Here is a 15,198-nt window from a genome sequence, read left to right as displayed (position 1 = left end):
CGAGGCTCTGGAATGAAAACGAGGTTCAGGATTGAAAACAAGGCTCGTTTTCATTCCAGAGCCTCGTTTTCAATCCAGAGCCTCGTTTTCAATCCAGAGCCTCGTTTTCAATCCAGAGCCCCGTTTTCATTCCAGAGCCTCGTTTTCATTCCAGAGCCTCGTTTTCACTCCAGAGCCTCGTTTTCAATCCAGAGCCTCGTTTTCATTCCAGAGCCTCGTTTTCAATCCAGTGCCTCGTTTTCATTCCAGAGCTTCATTTTCATTCTAGAGCCTCGTTTTCATTCCACAGACTCAATATATATGTAGTGGTAGGCTCCAGCATAGATTGAGGTTAGTTATTTTAGAATGTGTTACAAGCAATATGATTGAATCCTCAATCCAATGCCATGATATACTTGACCAATCAAAGTACAAGAGTTAACCAATGTTCCACACTCAAATGACAGGTCACATGACCAGTCATTTCAGATTAGTGTCATCATCATCATCATCATCATCGTTTAACATCCACTTTCCATGCTGGCATGGGTTGGACTGAGAGCTGGTGAGCCAGAAGACTGCACCAGGCTCCAATCTGATCTGGCGAAGTTTCTACAGCTGGATGCCCTTCATAATGCCAACCATTCCGAGGGTGTAGTGGGTGCTTTTTACGTGCCACTGGCATGAAGGCTAGTCAGGTGGTACTGGCATTGACCACACTCAAATGGTGCATTTTACGTGCCACCGGCACAGGAGCCAGTCAGGCGGCACTGGCAACAACCATGCTTGAATGGTGTTTTTTGCATGCCACCAGCACAGGAGCCAGTCAGGTGACACTGGCTATGATCACACTTGAATGGTGCTTTTTGTGTGCCACCGGCACCAGAGCCAGTCAGATGACATTGGTAATGATATTGCTCGAATAGTGCTTTTAATGTGCCACTGGCATTGGTGCCAATTAGGCAGTACTGTCATCAGACACAACAATGATTTCACTTGCCTCAACAGGTCTTTGCAAGCGCAGTTTATTGCCCAATGATTGAAGGGTACTCTTAAATGGGCTGGTTACGCTACACTGGCATAGGCCACGATTACGGTCTCATTTGGCTTGCCAGGTCTTCTCAAGCACAGCATATCTCCAAAGGTCTTGGTCACTTGTCAAAGGTCATGCTTCACCACTTCATCCTGGGTCTACCTCTTCCACAGGTTCCCTCTACTGCTAGGGTATGACACTTTTTCACTCAGCTGTCCTCATCCATATGCAACACTTGACTACCAGTGCAGTCGACTCTCTTGCACACCACATCTGATGCTTCTTAAGCCCAACTTTTCTCTCAGGGCACTTACACTCTGTCGTGTATGCACACTGACATTACACATCCAGCGGAACATACTGGCTTCATTGTTTGCAAGCTTATGCATGTCCTCTGCAGTCACAGTCCATGTTTCACTGCCATGTAGCATGGCTGTTTGCACACATGTGTCATATAGTCTACCTTTTACTCTGAGCGAGAGGCCTTTTGTCACCAGCAGCGGTAGGAGCTCTCTGAACTTTGCCCAAGCTATTCTTATTCTAGCAGCTACAGTTTCAGAACACCCACCCCCACTACTGACTTGGTCACCTAGGTAATGAAAGCTATCAACTACTTATAGTTTTTTCCCCTGGAATGTGACGGAAGCTATTGTCTGAACATTTTCAGTGTTTATTGCTTCTGAGCATTTGCCACACACAAAAAGTATCTTCCCAGTTTGCCTTCTTTTGATATTGCTGCACCTCTTATGTGTCCATAGCTTACACTGGGTACATCTTATAGAGTTTCTACCTATACCTTTTCTACAGATCGAGCAGGACCATCTACCTGAAGGAATTTGTGGTTTGTCTGCCTTCCTACTTATTAAGCCTCTGTTACCCTTTAGGCAATCTTGCATCTGTAAAATTGTCAAGACTACATCCCATAGACTTAGATGTTTCAAACCTAGAAAAATTCTTATCAGTTTTCTCCAGTTTTGAAATTTGTTCACAGCAATCCAAAAATCACCACCCAACTGATATGCAAGCTCTCATTTACCAACCTGGTACAATGACTAATGCACCATAATGACTTTGATCCTTTGAATTAACAAAATGTACCACCCAACTCATATCCACTTGATTTATACGCTTTTTTCCTCTCTTCATCATCTTTGCTGTATCACTTTCTAGACTAGTGCTTCTCACACTTTTTGAATTATTGCTCCTTTTCTTTTAGTAGCACTGCTTCCTAGCTACTCCTCAATGCCATTCTCTCCATTTGTAATGTACATAGACATAATATCAGGCCAGAGTAATTGAATTCTGAATACTAGTTTGATGTGGGTAACTACTTACCACAGCACCGTCCAAACATTCACCATCCAACTGATTGATATGGTGTTGCTCATGAACACCAACCTCCAGTTCAGAAGTGTGCTACCTCTTCACTCTGCCTTTTGTCCCTACTACTTCTTTGGCCTCAAATGATTTAAAGAAAATTAATTATATAATGAGTGTATCATTTCCATACTTTTTTTTACCGAAGTGAACAATCAGGGAAAAGTTATTTCAGCTTTATTTCATTTTTATATAAACTGGATAACAACAAATGTCAATCAATAGTTTCGAAATGAAATCTTTAATCAGTCATTCTTATCTACTATTCTATTTACAGTTAATTATAGCAAAGAGATGACTCAGAACAATCTCATTTGTTATGAACTTCTGGAGACATCTTTAGCAATTGTTACTGGTACTAGAATAAATGATACATTTGGAAGATATTGTATTCAGAAAATTTCTTTTTTTACCTCCGACTTCCTTGGCTGGAAACAAAATTAATTTAGCATTTTATTGGAAATTTGGTCAAAAGGCAAATGCTATAGTGTGTAAAGAATCACTCTGTGTAATCTAAATTCATGACCTAGATTTGTTCTCAGTATTAGCTATTTCACTGCATTTATAATGCTAATGACTTGAAAATGCATGTGCTACAAATGCCATTTTATCTTCCAATCACTTCATTCAAGCTTTATTCATAAATGGAAAAAATAGAAGGGAACCATTTCAAAATATACTTATATTTTAAACAGGCTATAAGCTTTGACTAGTAAGAGGTGTGCTTTTAAAGAAGTTAGGTTAAACCTTACATTGTTAAATGCCAAATATTAAAAATACCAAAGAATACAGGGAAATGGTTATTTTATGAAGTTTTGTTATATCTAGTCAAGAGAAAAGAAGTTTAAGGAGAAAAAATATGTATGGAAAATGGTGCATTAGACTTCCTCATTAGCATATAACTAGTTAGGCCCAGAGAACCTAGGAATATGACTGAAAGTTTTCAGGAGTTTTTCTAAGTTATTTCATGATTACAGTCAGTTGGCAGATTTAAAAAACTGTAATTAGATATTATAATTTTTCTATTAACTTCCTTGGCAATGTAAAAATTTTTTGCTTTTGTCATCTGCACTATGTTTCAGTTGATTTGATTTCCAATTGTCACTACTTAGATGTTTTATTCTTACATATGTGCATAGTGCCTAACTAGATTTGAACAAGGAGCTTTTATTTTTAAACTAGAATAGTAACAGTATTGTCCACTATGCCATTGACACACACATCCAAGAATAAGGTACCTGATGGTAACCAGAGATCAAGCTGATTGAAATTTAGTGTAGATATCAATATTAAACTATAGCGCATCTCTAATCATGAGGTCAATAGTCAAAAAAATTATAACCTTAATAACAATAATTCATCTCAAATATTTACAGATTTAAACAGGCCATATCTAGCCAAAATATTCTACTTATGTTCCAACTGGCCAGATCTAGCCTCTCACACCTACCAAATAATGTCATTCTAAAAATAAACAACCACACCATCAAAATCTCAAATCTACAAGTTAATGCATGATTAATTCAAAACAATGTCAATAAATAAACAGAACATTTGACATAGTCAGAATGCTAAAGGGTTAAACAACTATATTAGGTATCTGATATATGGGTAGAAGTTTGAGGCCCTTTGGTAATTAATATGACATTGTGATACTGTATCTTACAGGGTGAATAATGAATAAAATCCATTTGTTTGTAGTTGATATTTTTCTTTAAGTAAAATGATTCTTCATGTTCACAAATTGAGCAGGGTAAAAAAACATGCATATGGTATAGTAAATAAAGTCTTGACAGATGAAATCTACAATTTTCTTTCCTAGTTGGAATAGCTTATCTTATTACAAAAATATTGATAGCAAAAGCGAATTTCCTTTAAAAATATAGTCATTTAATTTTTGAGAATTCTTTTGGCATTTTCACTTTTAATATCTTTTTTGTCTTTTTGAGTGAAGTTTATGACTTTGAACTACCTTAAACAATTTAGGTTCTCTTAAATCTAACATTTTATTGCACTTATATCTGTTGTCTTATGTCTATAGGAGAAATCATCATCATCATCACCATTATGATCATCATCACCATTATGATCATCATCGCCATAGGTCTGTTGTACATGCTGGTATGGGTTGGACTGTTTGACAGGAGCTGGTAAGACCAGGAATGACACTAGGCTCCATTGTCTATTTTAGTGTGGTTTTTGCAGTTGAATGCCCTTCCTTGTACCAACCACCGTCATCAGAAAAAACGTCTTGCAGTATTTTTTCTGCTTCATTACATTCTGAGTTCAAATTCCACAAGGTCAATTTTGCTTTTAATTCTTTTGGGATCAATAACTTAAGTACCAGTTCAGCACAGGGGCATTGGTGTAATTGACTAACCCCTCCCTAAAATATTTCAAGCCTTGTGCCTCTAGTTGAAAGAATTATTATTATTGTCGTTGTCGTCATTATTATTATTATTATTATTATTATCTAAGTAATCACATGGTAAAGTGCTGGTGTGTGTGTCTTGCAGTATTTGTTTACATTCTTTTACATACATAGAATTTAAATCCCATCAAAGTTAACTTTGCTTTTATTATTCTTGGGTCAATAAAACAAGTACCAGCCAAATAATAGAGCTGATTAAATTGACTACACCCATCTCCAAATTTCTTGATTATCTGCCAAAAGTTAGAAATTATTATTATTATTATTATTATTATTATTATTATTATTATTATTATTATTATTTATTTATTTATTTATTATTATTATTATTATTATTGTTCTTATTTGCATTTCTTCATTTTCAGTTTTTCTGCATCTTGGCACCCTATATGTATTTTACTTCTTTTTAGTATCATCCCCAAAATTGAGGTAATAAATTATGCATCATTTCATCTTTATGAATTATTTAAACAAAGAGTGATCTTTGGGTTGTCTCTCTTATCTACATTCCCCACCTTATGTGACCATCACCAATAGATAATCTCTTTTCATATTTGAGGATTTGATAAAAGCATCCTGTTCGAAAGACTTCCAGCACATTTACACCTCTCTGGAATATTTCTTTTAAACTTTCACTAATTTTAGCTGATGTGATAATATATTCAGCACAAGTGCATTTTTTTTAACACTTGCTGTCAACATGAATATTTGTTTAGTTTCTACAGATAATTTTCATCTGTTGTATACTTCTCATTCTTGTGGCTAGAAACATAACATATAAGTAATGTGTATGATAGATTTGAATGATGCATTTGATTAACATGGTCCATGGTCATGCTAGTGCAAACAAGGTTTCTGATTAAATTCAGAAAAAAAGTTTCATTGAATGTAATAAACTGTGATACTCTGAGTATTTGATGAAAGCATCTCATTTGAATGACTTCCAACATGTCTAAATTGCTTTAGATTAGTTCTTTTCTTCCTTCACTGATTTCAGTTATTGGACTGTGGATATATTGAGGCACTGCATTCAAGAGTATGGTCAATCACATTGGTGCCCAATACCTGGTTAATAGGAATATATAATAAGGATAAAAACTAAAGCCAGTCTGGGTGGGATTTGAACTTAAAACATAAAGCTCTTCTGATCCTGCCATCCACAGCTATAATGTCCATGATTCAATAATGGTTTAACTTCAATCAAGAAATTCTAATAAAGGAATAGTTTAAATAATAATTTATATGAAAATTTATTGTAGTTATTTTTGAATTTGAGCAGTCATTAAAACAATAAAAAATTACTAAAAAGTAATTTCTAGAGCTTCTTCTTTTTAATATCCGTTTTGTTGTATGAATAAATAGAAAAATGAATAAATATTTGAATGCTTTCTGCTCTTTGACTCAGCCATTAAAAAAAAGAAGAAAATTAGAAGTATACCAGTTCTAGAAGATTTTCAAGCAATAATAATGTTAATGTTGAATAAATATTGATTTCTAACACAGTTGCAAATTTTGCTGGGAGAGTGCAGTCAATTAAACTTACCTCAGTATTTGGCTGGTATTTATTTTACCAACACCAGAACATTGAAAAGCAATATTGGCCTGATGGGATTTGAATTTAGGAACAAAAAGCAGTACAACTAAATACAGCATGACATTTTGTTTGAAGTTCTGTTCTAAACTTGTTCATCCCACTAACCTAATATTGCATAAATATTAACGCAGATTACTTCAAGAGATTCAAGAGAGTCTTGTGATATCATTAGTACTAAATACCCTCCAATTTCAAATAGCAAACACACTGTAACAAACTTCTCATTGAGTTAATTATTTGTTAATCCTCTGAATTTTTATAATTTCTCTATCCTCAGAATGATAAACTTGTTATGACAAATCCTCTGTCTTCTTTCTCTTTACAAAGGTAATTAATATTAATTAAAGTTTTAGTATGCTTATTAAAGATATTCAGTTTTCTTCACAATGCAAAAATAATGATTTTTTTCACAACTGGCATGAAAACCTTTTGTATTGAAAAGAAATGAATTGGATTGTACCCTAGTATCTTACTGATTTTATTTTATTAACTTTAGAGACACAACAAGCTGAATTCTATCTCTATGTGATTTTACTTCTAACCTGAGATGTCAACGGAGATACTGTGATACATCTTGTTTTTGATAATTTTCTAAATGTTGTTGAAGTAAGGATTTCATTTTTTAGACCATGGGCTCTTTTCTTGACATAATTGATGTAGTTAATCCATTCAACACTAACATATCACTGGTACTTGGTCATTCCTAGATGGATAAAATGATCTGTTCCATTTTGCAAACTTATTTGTAACTTATTTGTATTACTATTAGTTGACACAGAATATCAACAATTTTCCCAGATTCTACTGTTTCTCTAAGATGATCAAAGCACAATTTGCACTCAAAAACATTAATTAGCTAGTACTTTGTTTCTGATGCCGACTTGATTGTGATTTAAAAGCTTGAACATAAGTAAACTGAAACCATTTTATTAGGCCAAAGTTATTATTAAACTACATCTCAAATATTACTAAACTCTCAACTAAAAACTATACACATTGATCTGAATCAGTTTTAAGAAGGTTTCCTTAATAAAAAAAACCCATAATATTATTTCTCATGACCATATAGATTAACTATAATTTAGAGGCAACTACACAACAATGTAAAACGATTTTCCCTGCTAAAGTAGTAGGTTAGCACCATAAACTCTATGGCAGTCTTCTCCATTTTACTCTATCCTCTGTATTCTCTTTCAACCACCCCTTGCCCTCATTTCTGCCACCTTCATTTTTTTTACCATGTCTTTCTCTGTCTTCCCCTTCCTCTACTTTTTTTCACATTGATTTCAATCACTCTTCCCAGTTATTTTCAAGTTTCCTCAGTGTATGTCCCAACCATTTCATTCTATTTCTCTTTGCAACATCCATCACTGGTTCTATTCCCTTCTTTCTCTGCAATTTTTGTTTGTCTTCTTCCCTCAGTAATACTCTACTCTTCCACCGAACCATTTCCATTCTTTCCAGTTGTCTCTGATTCTACATGCTTATTACTCATGTATTATTCTCATATGTCATAACATTTCTTACACATGTGGCATACACTTTGCCCATCAGTTTCAGTGAGACTCCCTTGCTCATTAGCATGCTATTCCATTTTTGGATGTTCTCCCATACACATCTCACTCTTGACACTTGTTATATCTGATCCACCTTCTCCATTCAGCACTTTCCAGCTTCACACCATTTCTAAGATCTAGTTCACTATTCTTTTTTCAGCTCCCTACACAGCCCCCACTTATACTTAAATGTAGTGGCTACATTAATTTCGTTAAATGAAAGAGAGAGAGAAAAAAGATCCCATTATGAAATTAATAAAAAATTAATAAGATTTAAATGTGTTTCTCTACTAAACACTGTTTTTCATATTGGTCATATTTTGCTTGGCTAGATAGGAAGAAGAGAGTAAATGGTACAACATAACATGAAAAAAATTATAATTTAACCAGTATTAATTAATAACTAAGCTAGGATTAATAAAAGAATAAACTTAATGCAAAAAGAAAAAAAAGCAACTATAAAGTCAAAATTAGTGTTTGATTATTTCCTTATTAAGTTTTACTTAATATCTGCAGTTTGATTAAACATGTAAAGCTATTTCTCTAGAAACCATTTTCTTTTTTTAGTTGTATAGACAAGCTAAGAGGAGTTTAGTGTCAGTTCTCTTTATGAAAACTTAACTTTATATCATGTGAGAGACTGAACATTCATTAATTAAGAAAATTCTTCCACCTAAACAGTCTTACAATTTTCAGTTATCATTTCTCTAGAACTACTCTGTGATTTCATGCTGCCATCTTGAACAAAGGGAAAACAAACGTTCATAATTTTGACCTTTTTTTTAGTGTTTCATTTTGCATTCTTCTTTTTCTTGTTAGTAGCAACTGGTATCAATGTTATAAAGCTTTAGTCAATGAAGCACTAGATCCTTTCTGTTACTTCTGTTTACTTCAGTGCAACTCATATGTCACTGATGAAGTCTACATCTCTCAGGAAACTCACAATTCTTATTTGATCTAAAAAATAAAAAAAAAGCACTGACACCAATCACTTTGAAAACATTTTTTGCGGGGTTCATCTGGAGAGGTTGTTTTATAAGGTGTTTCACAGTTACATCTCATGATTGGATCACCAGAGAAAATACGGCTGTGTTACACTCCATCATCAACGTTTTTTTAATGTCTACTTTTCCATGCTTGCATGGGCCCAATGAAGTTTTTTGAGGCAGATTTTCTGCAGGGGGATGCCCTTCCTGTCATGAATCCTCACAAGGTATTATATTTCGCCATGGCCAAACAGTTCTTGCAAAATATTGGAAATGACTGACACTTCTTATATGACAGTGCAAAATATTGGAAAGGACTGACATTTCTTATATACAGCTATCACATGATGTCAAGGCAAAGAGACACAAACACACGTATGCACACATACACACACACACATAATGGGCTTCTTTCACTTTCCACCTATTCACCTACCAAATCCACTGATAAGGCTTTGATCAACCCAGGGCTATAGTGGAAAACACTTTCCCAAGATGCCATACAGTAGAATTGAACCCAGAACCATGTGATTGCGAAACAAACTACTTACCACAGCCATGCCTGCACTTCAAATTTTTTTTCAGTGAAAGCCTGAATCTTTGCTTTTGTCTATATCATCAGAATTACATTAAGAACAGAGCAATTGTACATCTGATAAAGATTCAGAATGTGGTATACTTTATATTCACATTTTCTACTTTGTTTAAAAATGTATACTTTTCTACTCTGTTTATAAACATATACTTTTTCCTACACTGTTTATAAACATACACTTTTTCTTAACATATGGCAATATTTTACAAGACTGTCTCCAAGTTTACTACTTAGTTTCGACCTCCAAATTTTGAAGTTAGATAATCTAGCTAATTTGAATCATTTACAATTTATAATTTCTTTCAATTATATTGAACTATTTTCTCCAGTTTAAATTTTTTAAAAATTAATAGTGTCTATAGTGCAGAATATCCTATGGAAAGTATTTAAGTTTGCTTTCCTTTCCATTACCACAAAATTACAAATATCAGGTCAACTGTCTTTCTGTCTGGGATATTTGTTTTTCATTGCCATCTTAAATCCCTTGTAGCCTATTAACTCTTGTATATAACTTTTTGTTGTTTTCTGAAGATAAATGCAATATATTATCCTAACATAACTTCAGGGATTATCGCCAGGCACTTTTCAAATCTTATAATTATATTTTATCTATCCTTTTATGAAATTCAAAACAAAATAGCTAAAATAGTTTTATCTTTATTTCCATTTTAGAATAACATTGAAGAATGCTTCTCGATCTGCTGAAGTTGAAATATTGACTTTTGGAGCTATTATATCAAAAATTATAGTTCCTGATAAAAATGGTGACATGAAAGACATTGTGCTTGGCTTTGAAAATGTTAAAGGTAAGTTGGAAGTATTTTATTTTTTGATGAATAAGCAATATTGATATAATTACTGTCAAAAAATAATTTCATAATTTTAAAACAATTTAATACTATGTAACCCTTTAAACCCATCTATGTAAATCTTATTTTTAAGCATTATTTTGAATTTTTTGTTTTGTATGGTAGTTTTGCATATGATTGCATGTGTGAATGTTCTTCTTACAGTTCTGACAATGTTATCTGGTGTGTTTATCATGGGACTTCCATGTAAAGGCTTTCTTATTGAACTAGAAACAGTCCTTACTATACATAATTCTATTTTGGAATGTCTCATATTGTACATGTCTGGTCTTGTATAAGTCATTTATTATCACAGAAATCAAATGTCTTCTTCCTTTAAAAAAAAAGGGTTTGTCGAAGGAGGTAGTCAGTTGGCAGAATTTGTTAGAGTATTAAATATGACTTAAATAATTAGGAAGAGAATCTAGATGAGATGCAGTTTGATTTTGTACCAGGAAGAAATACTGCTGATGACCTCTTCTTGGTGAGGTAATGCTGGAGAAATATTTAGTTAAAAGTAAGCTTCTAATTAGCATTCATCAACTTGGCATATGTCAACCTTGAGAAAGCCTCTACTTCCATTCACCTGAGGGGCTCTTTACATTTACAAATTACCTTGGATTTCACTGGTGTTGGTACTGCACACAATCAAATACACCCAGTACACTTTGTAAAGTATTTGGTATTAAGATGGGCATCCAGTCATAGAAACCATGCCAAAACTTTGACACTGGAGCAAGATGTAGTACCCAAACCTATTAAATCTTGTCAGATTGTCCAACCTATGCTAGCATGGAATGTAGGTATGAAATAATGATGATAATTATGATGATGACAACAATGACTTATGTTGTTGAGTAGGTTTTTTAAAATAAAATATTTCATATCCACCATTAAGTGTATCAAGCATATTTTTATCCAATTAGCTGGAACCCTGTAGAGCACTTATCTAATAACTCTTGAAGTTCATTGGAATCCGTCCAATAATTATGCAAGAGATATTTAAAATCAAAAAGAAGGGATTACGTTCAGAAATTTATCAGTCAAGTCTAGCAAGATTAAAGTTTTAGTCAGTCATAGAATCTCTTCAGTGAAAATGGAAGTAGCCATATTTGGTCGACAGTAATTAAATTTCTCACAAACAATTTTTAAAATTCCAGACAAGGAAGCCACAGGTCAGTTTGTAGATTAGATAACCTGGGTTTAATTAAATCTTTGTATATAATTAATTATAGAGTAACACAAGTTTTGCTTGTGATTAAAATATGTTGAGGGACTTTTTGCCTTTACTGATAAAAAGTAAATTCAGTATTTGCATAATCTTAATGTTGTAAGAGAGGTGTGTAGAGAAAGAATATTTATCTTCGGATGTGTCATGGGAATCTGTTACACTGAGTTTAAATAAGTTGGAAAGGAATTATTTTAATGGACAGGATGATGGATAAGAAAGGAAATCGTAATTGTTTCAGCTTATGATAAGCATGGTGATGATGATGGTAGCTCTTTTAGAAATTTGCTTGTGGACAGTGTATAAATCAAATGTGACAAGAAAGTTCTCTAGATTATTGAGCCTGTGATAGAAATCTGAGTAGAAGACACTTCAGTTTTTCTTCTTGGTCAATCTCTCCAACACCTTTAAAACAGTTTAGTCTTCTCCTTCTCCAACTGACAACAACTTTCTAAGAAACTACTTTATCTTTTCTCAACAGGTTTTCTTTTATAATACCAGGTTTCAGTTTTCAATTAAAACACATTTTAGATTGTTTATCATTTTCTGACCATTCACTATAGAATAATGTGGTTTGGCACAATCCAACCTAAATTTGTATTTAACTCAGTGTGCAGCTGATTTTTTTAAAAGATAAAATTTTTTGTCAATTTTTCTTATGTGCTTAAGCCTTTATTGATCCCTCATTCTACCATTAAAATTCCCTCCTATGGTGACAATGTCTTTGCCATCTATCTTTATGGTATTCATTAATGACAAAATATATCACTTTCTTTATCAGTCAATCTGTACTGGAATACATTTTTAAAAAACAACAAAAATAGCACAATCTACTGAAAGACATCTTTGGTGGTACTGGTGTTGATGCTGATATTGAAATGTTGTCTAAGTTAACTTTATAAGTGATTGACCCCCTATACATAACTCACAGGCCAGAAATGTGATTATGAAGTTTTATGAAAATCAAATTGTAGTTTCATATTAAAGTTCATTATTTAGTGTAATTCTTATTAAGGCAATCTCATCTTTACTATCAGTATATAGTTGTAAGATTTAGATGTGAAAATATGTAAAAATGCTTTAAAGATGATGCAGTATCATTGTCAACTGCTACAAGTGCAAAGAAGTTGCACTGGACAGAGGTTACAGAGCCATCAGTTTGGTGGAGCAGGTTATGAATGTACTGAAAGGCTTATTGCACAACTGATTAGGAAGAGGATTAGTCTAGATGAGTTGCAGTTCAACCTTTTACTATTGATGCCCTTTTCCTAATGAAACAACTGCAAGGAAAGTACCACTGTACTTTGCATTTCTCAATGCAGAGAAGACCTTTGATAGAGTACCACTCTTTGTAATCTGGTGAATGGTTTATGAGGTCCATGCAGGTCATGTACATAAGTGCAGACAAAAAGGAAAGAGTTAATGAGTACAGTAATGAATTTAGTTAGCAGGTAGGTTTTCACCAAGTCTCAGTTCTATAGACCATTATAAAGGCTGTGCATGGGAACATCTATATGTAGGTGACCTAGTTGTTAGAGCTGCATCTGTAGTAGAATTAGAGGAGAAATTCCAGACATGGAAGCAAAACCTAAAATCAAGATGCCTCCAAATAAACTTAGCAAAAGCTAAAATATTACCAAGTGGGAAAGAAGTCAGAACTCTGCTGTCAGGAAAAGGACCTTGCTCATTATATAGAAAAGTAGTAAGTAGAAATTCCAGTCAGTGTACCCAATGTAAACAAAGACACACAATTAGTGTGCTGGAATCAGAAGTAGGCTAACAGGAAGACAGACTTCATATGTGGTAGATCGTCCGGAGCATTAAATACTAGAAGCATATGCAAAACAGATTTTTCACATGCTTTAATGGTTTTCTAAAATTAATTGATAGCTTCTATTAGGTGACCTAATTAACAATGAGCATAGTAGCCAGAATAAAAAGGGGCTGCAAGAATTTCTAGGAGCTATTACCTCTGCTGGTAACAAACTGTTTCTCTCTCAGAATATAAAGGAAATTATATGATGTCTGTAAATAAACTGAAATGCTGCATGATAGTGAGACATGAGCACTGAATGCAAAGGATTTGCAAAAGATTTACTGGATGTGTAATGTTAGTGTATATGTCTGACAAATGAGTTGGCAGAGAAGTTTTATATAAAAAGAATCAGATGTAGCACACAGGAAAGAAGACTACTGGTATGGATATATGATGTATATGGAAGAAGACAGTGGTATAAAGAAATGTAGTACACAAATTGGACAGAACATATGAATTAGTGAGTATCAAGAAGACATGAAATGAAATGGTAAAGATGGATCTCGGGAAGGAGATGCCAATGTTCCTATTGAGTCTACATCTGCTGTGCGCCTCACCTCTCTATCACTTACCTTCTGTTCACTCACCTTTTCTTCATTGTACTATGTTCTCTTTAAAGGGATAACATTGGACCTGTTCAACCCTCTCATCTCTTTGACACTCACCCTTCCTCTCTAACTGTTCCATGTCGTTGTCTAATGAGAGATGGTATGGGACCTACATGTACTCAGTACTCTGCCATTATTCTATATCCAATACACCTAATTATTACCTTTTTCTCAATCTTCCTTCTCTCTTCCTTTCCTACATCATCATCTCAATTTCTGTGTCTCTATCATCACACACTTGTTTCCTTCACTCACATACTCTGGCTTTCTTCTGTTTTCATTCCATCTGCTATTTTCCTTCACTGTCACATTGCCTTGAGAGAAAAGACACACCATAAAGCAATGAGGACATTCTGGTCTTACAAGGCATAAAGCAACCACACAAGTGTTGGTGCTTTAATGAAATGCATCCAGTACACCCTGTAAAGTGGTTACTGATTGAGTGAAGAGAGCAACAGGTTGAGAAGACTATTTATTTTTGTCAAGAGTATGACAACCTCTCTAGATTGCCATAACCTTCCTGATAGTAACCACTCTGTAAAGTAGTTACTGTTGGGAAGGGCATCTAGCTGTTAGAATCCTGGTAAAAATTAAATGCATGGGCAAAATGTGGTTCTCCAACCTGATTAGGAGGGCACTAATTTCAAATAAGAACTCAAACCATGATGACTATAGAAACTGAATAAATTATGAAGATAATAATGACAAAGACAATGACTCCGTAGTATTTATTAAAGGTGATTTAACTCTCACATTTAAGAAAATTCAGATTTATGTCAAGGTTATCTCATTGACTTGAAAATACATTTATAAATCCCATATGTGAGAAATATTTAAAATTTTATTCTTGTTAATTGTAACTCTTAAGAACGTTTATTGCTGATTATATGGACTTGGTTGACAAGGTTATTCTGAAACAAATCTGAAGTAATGATTACTTTGTTAGCAGTTTATTAAGAAATGTAGATATTGAATTAAATATTATCACTTGTAAGGCAAATTATTATCACATTTTGTTCAGATTCATAGTTTTTCAGCTATAATTTTAAAAAATTGTTAAACAATATGGTAATTCTAAGTATGTTTTCCAAAATTTTATCTTTCCCTTCCATAATTCCAATAGGCTATTGGTGTGTGTGTGTGTGGG

General features: G+C 33.7%; 1 protein-coding gene across 2 annotated transcripts in view; it reads left to right on the top strand.

The window, feature by feature from the left end:
• The window catches only part of LOC106873562 (galactose mutarotase), a 127,243-nt gene that overhangs the window by 55,741 nt on the left and 56,304 nt on the right, over window positions 1-15,198 (top strand). For both annotated transcript variants that reach the window (XM_014920990.2, XM_052968917.1), the window contains exon 2: window positions 10,224-10,357. In XM_014920990.2, the coding sequence (XP_014776476.1) occupies window positions 10,224-10,357 (134 nt within the window). The remainder of the gene's footprint in view (window positions 1-10,223; window positions 10,358-15,198) is intronic.

This window comes from Octopus bimaculoides, chromosome 6 (genome assembly GCF_001194135.2).
Source record: "Octopus bimaculoides isolate UCB-OBI-ISO-001 chromosome 6, ASM119413v2, whole genome shotgun sequence".
Lineage (NCBI taxonomy): Eukaryota > Metazoa > Mollusca > Cephalopoda > Octopoda > Octopodidae > Octopus > Octopus bimaculoides.
The sequence above is the reverse complement of the archived record's forward strand: the minus strand, read 5'-3'. Positions and strand labels throughout refer to the sequence as shown.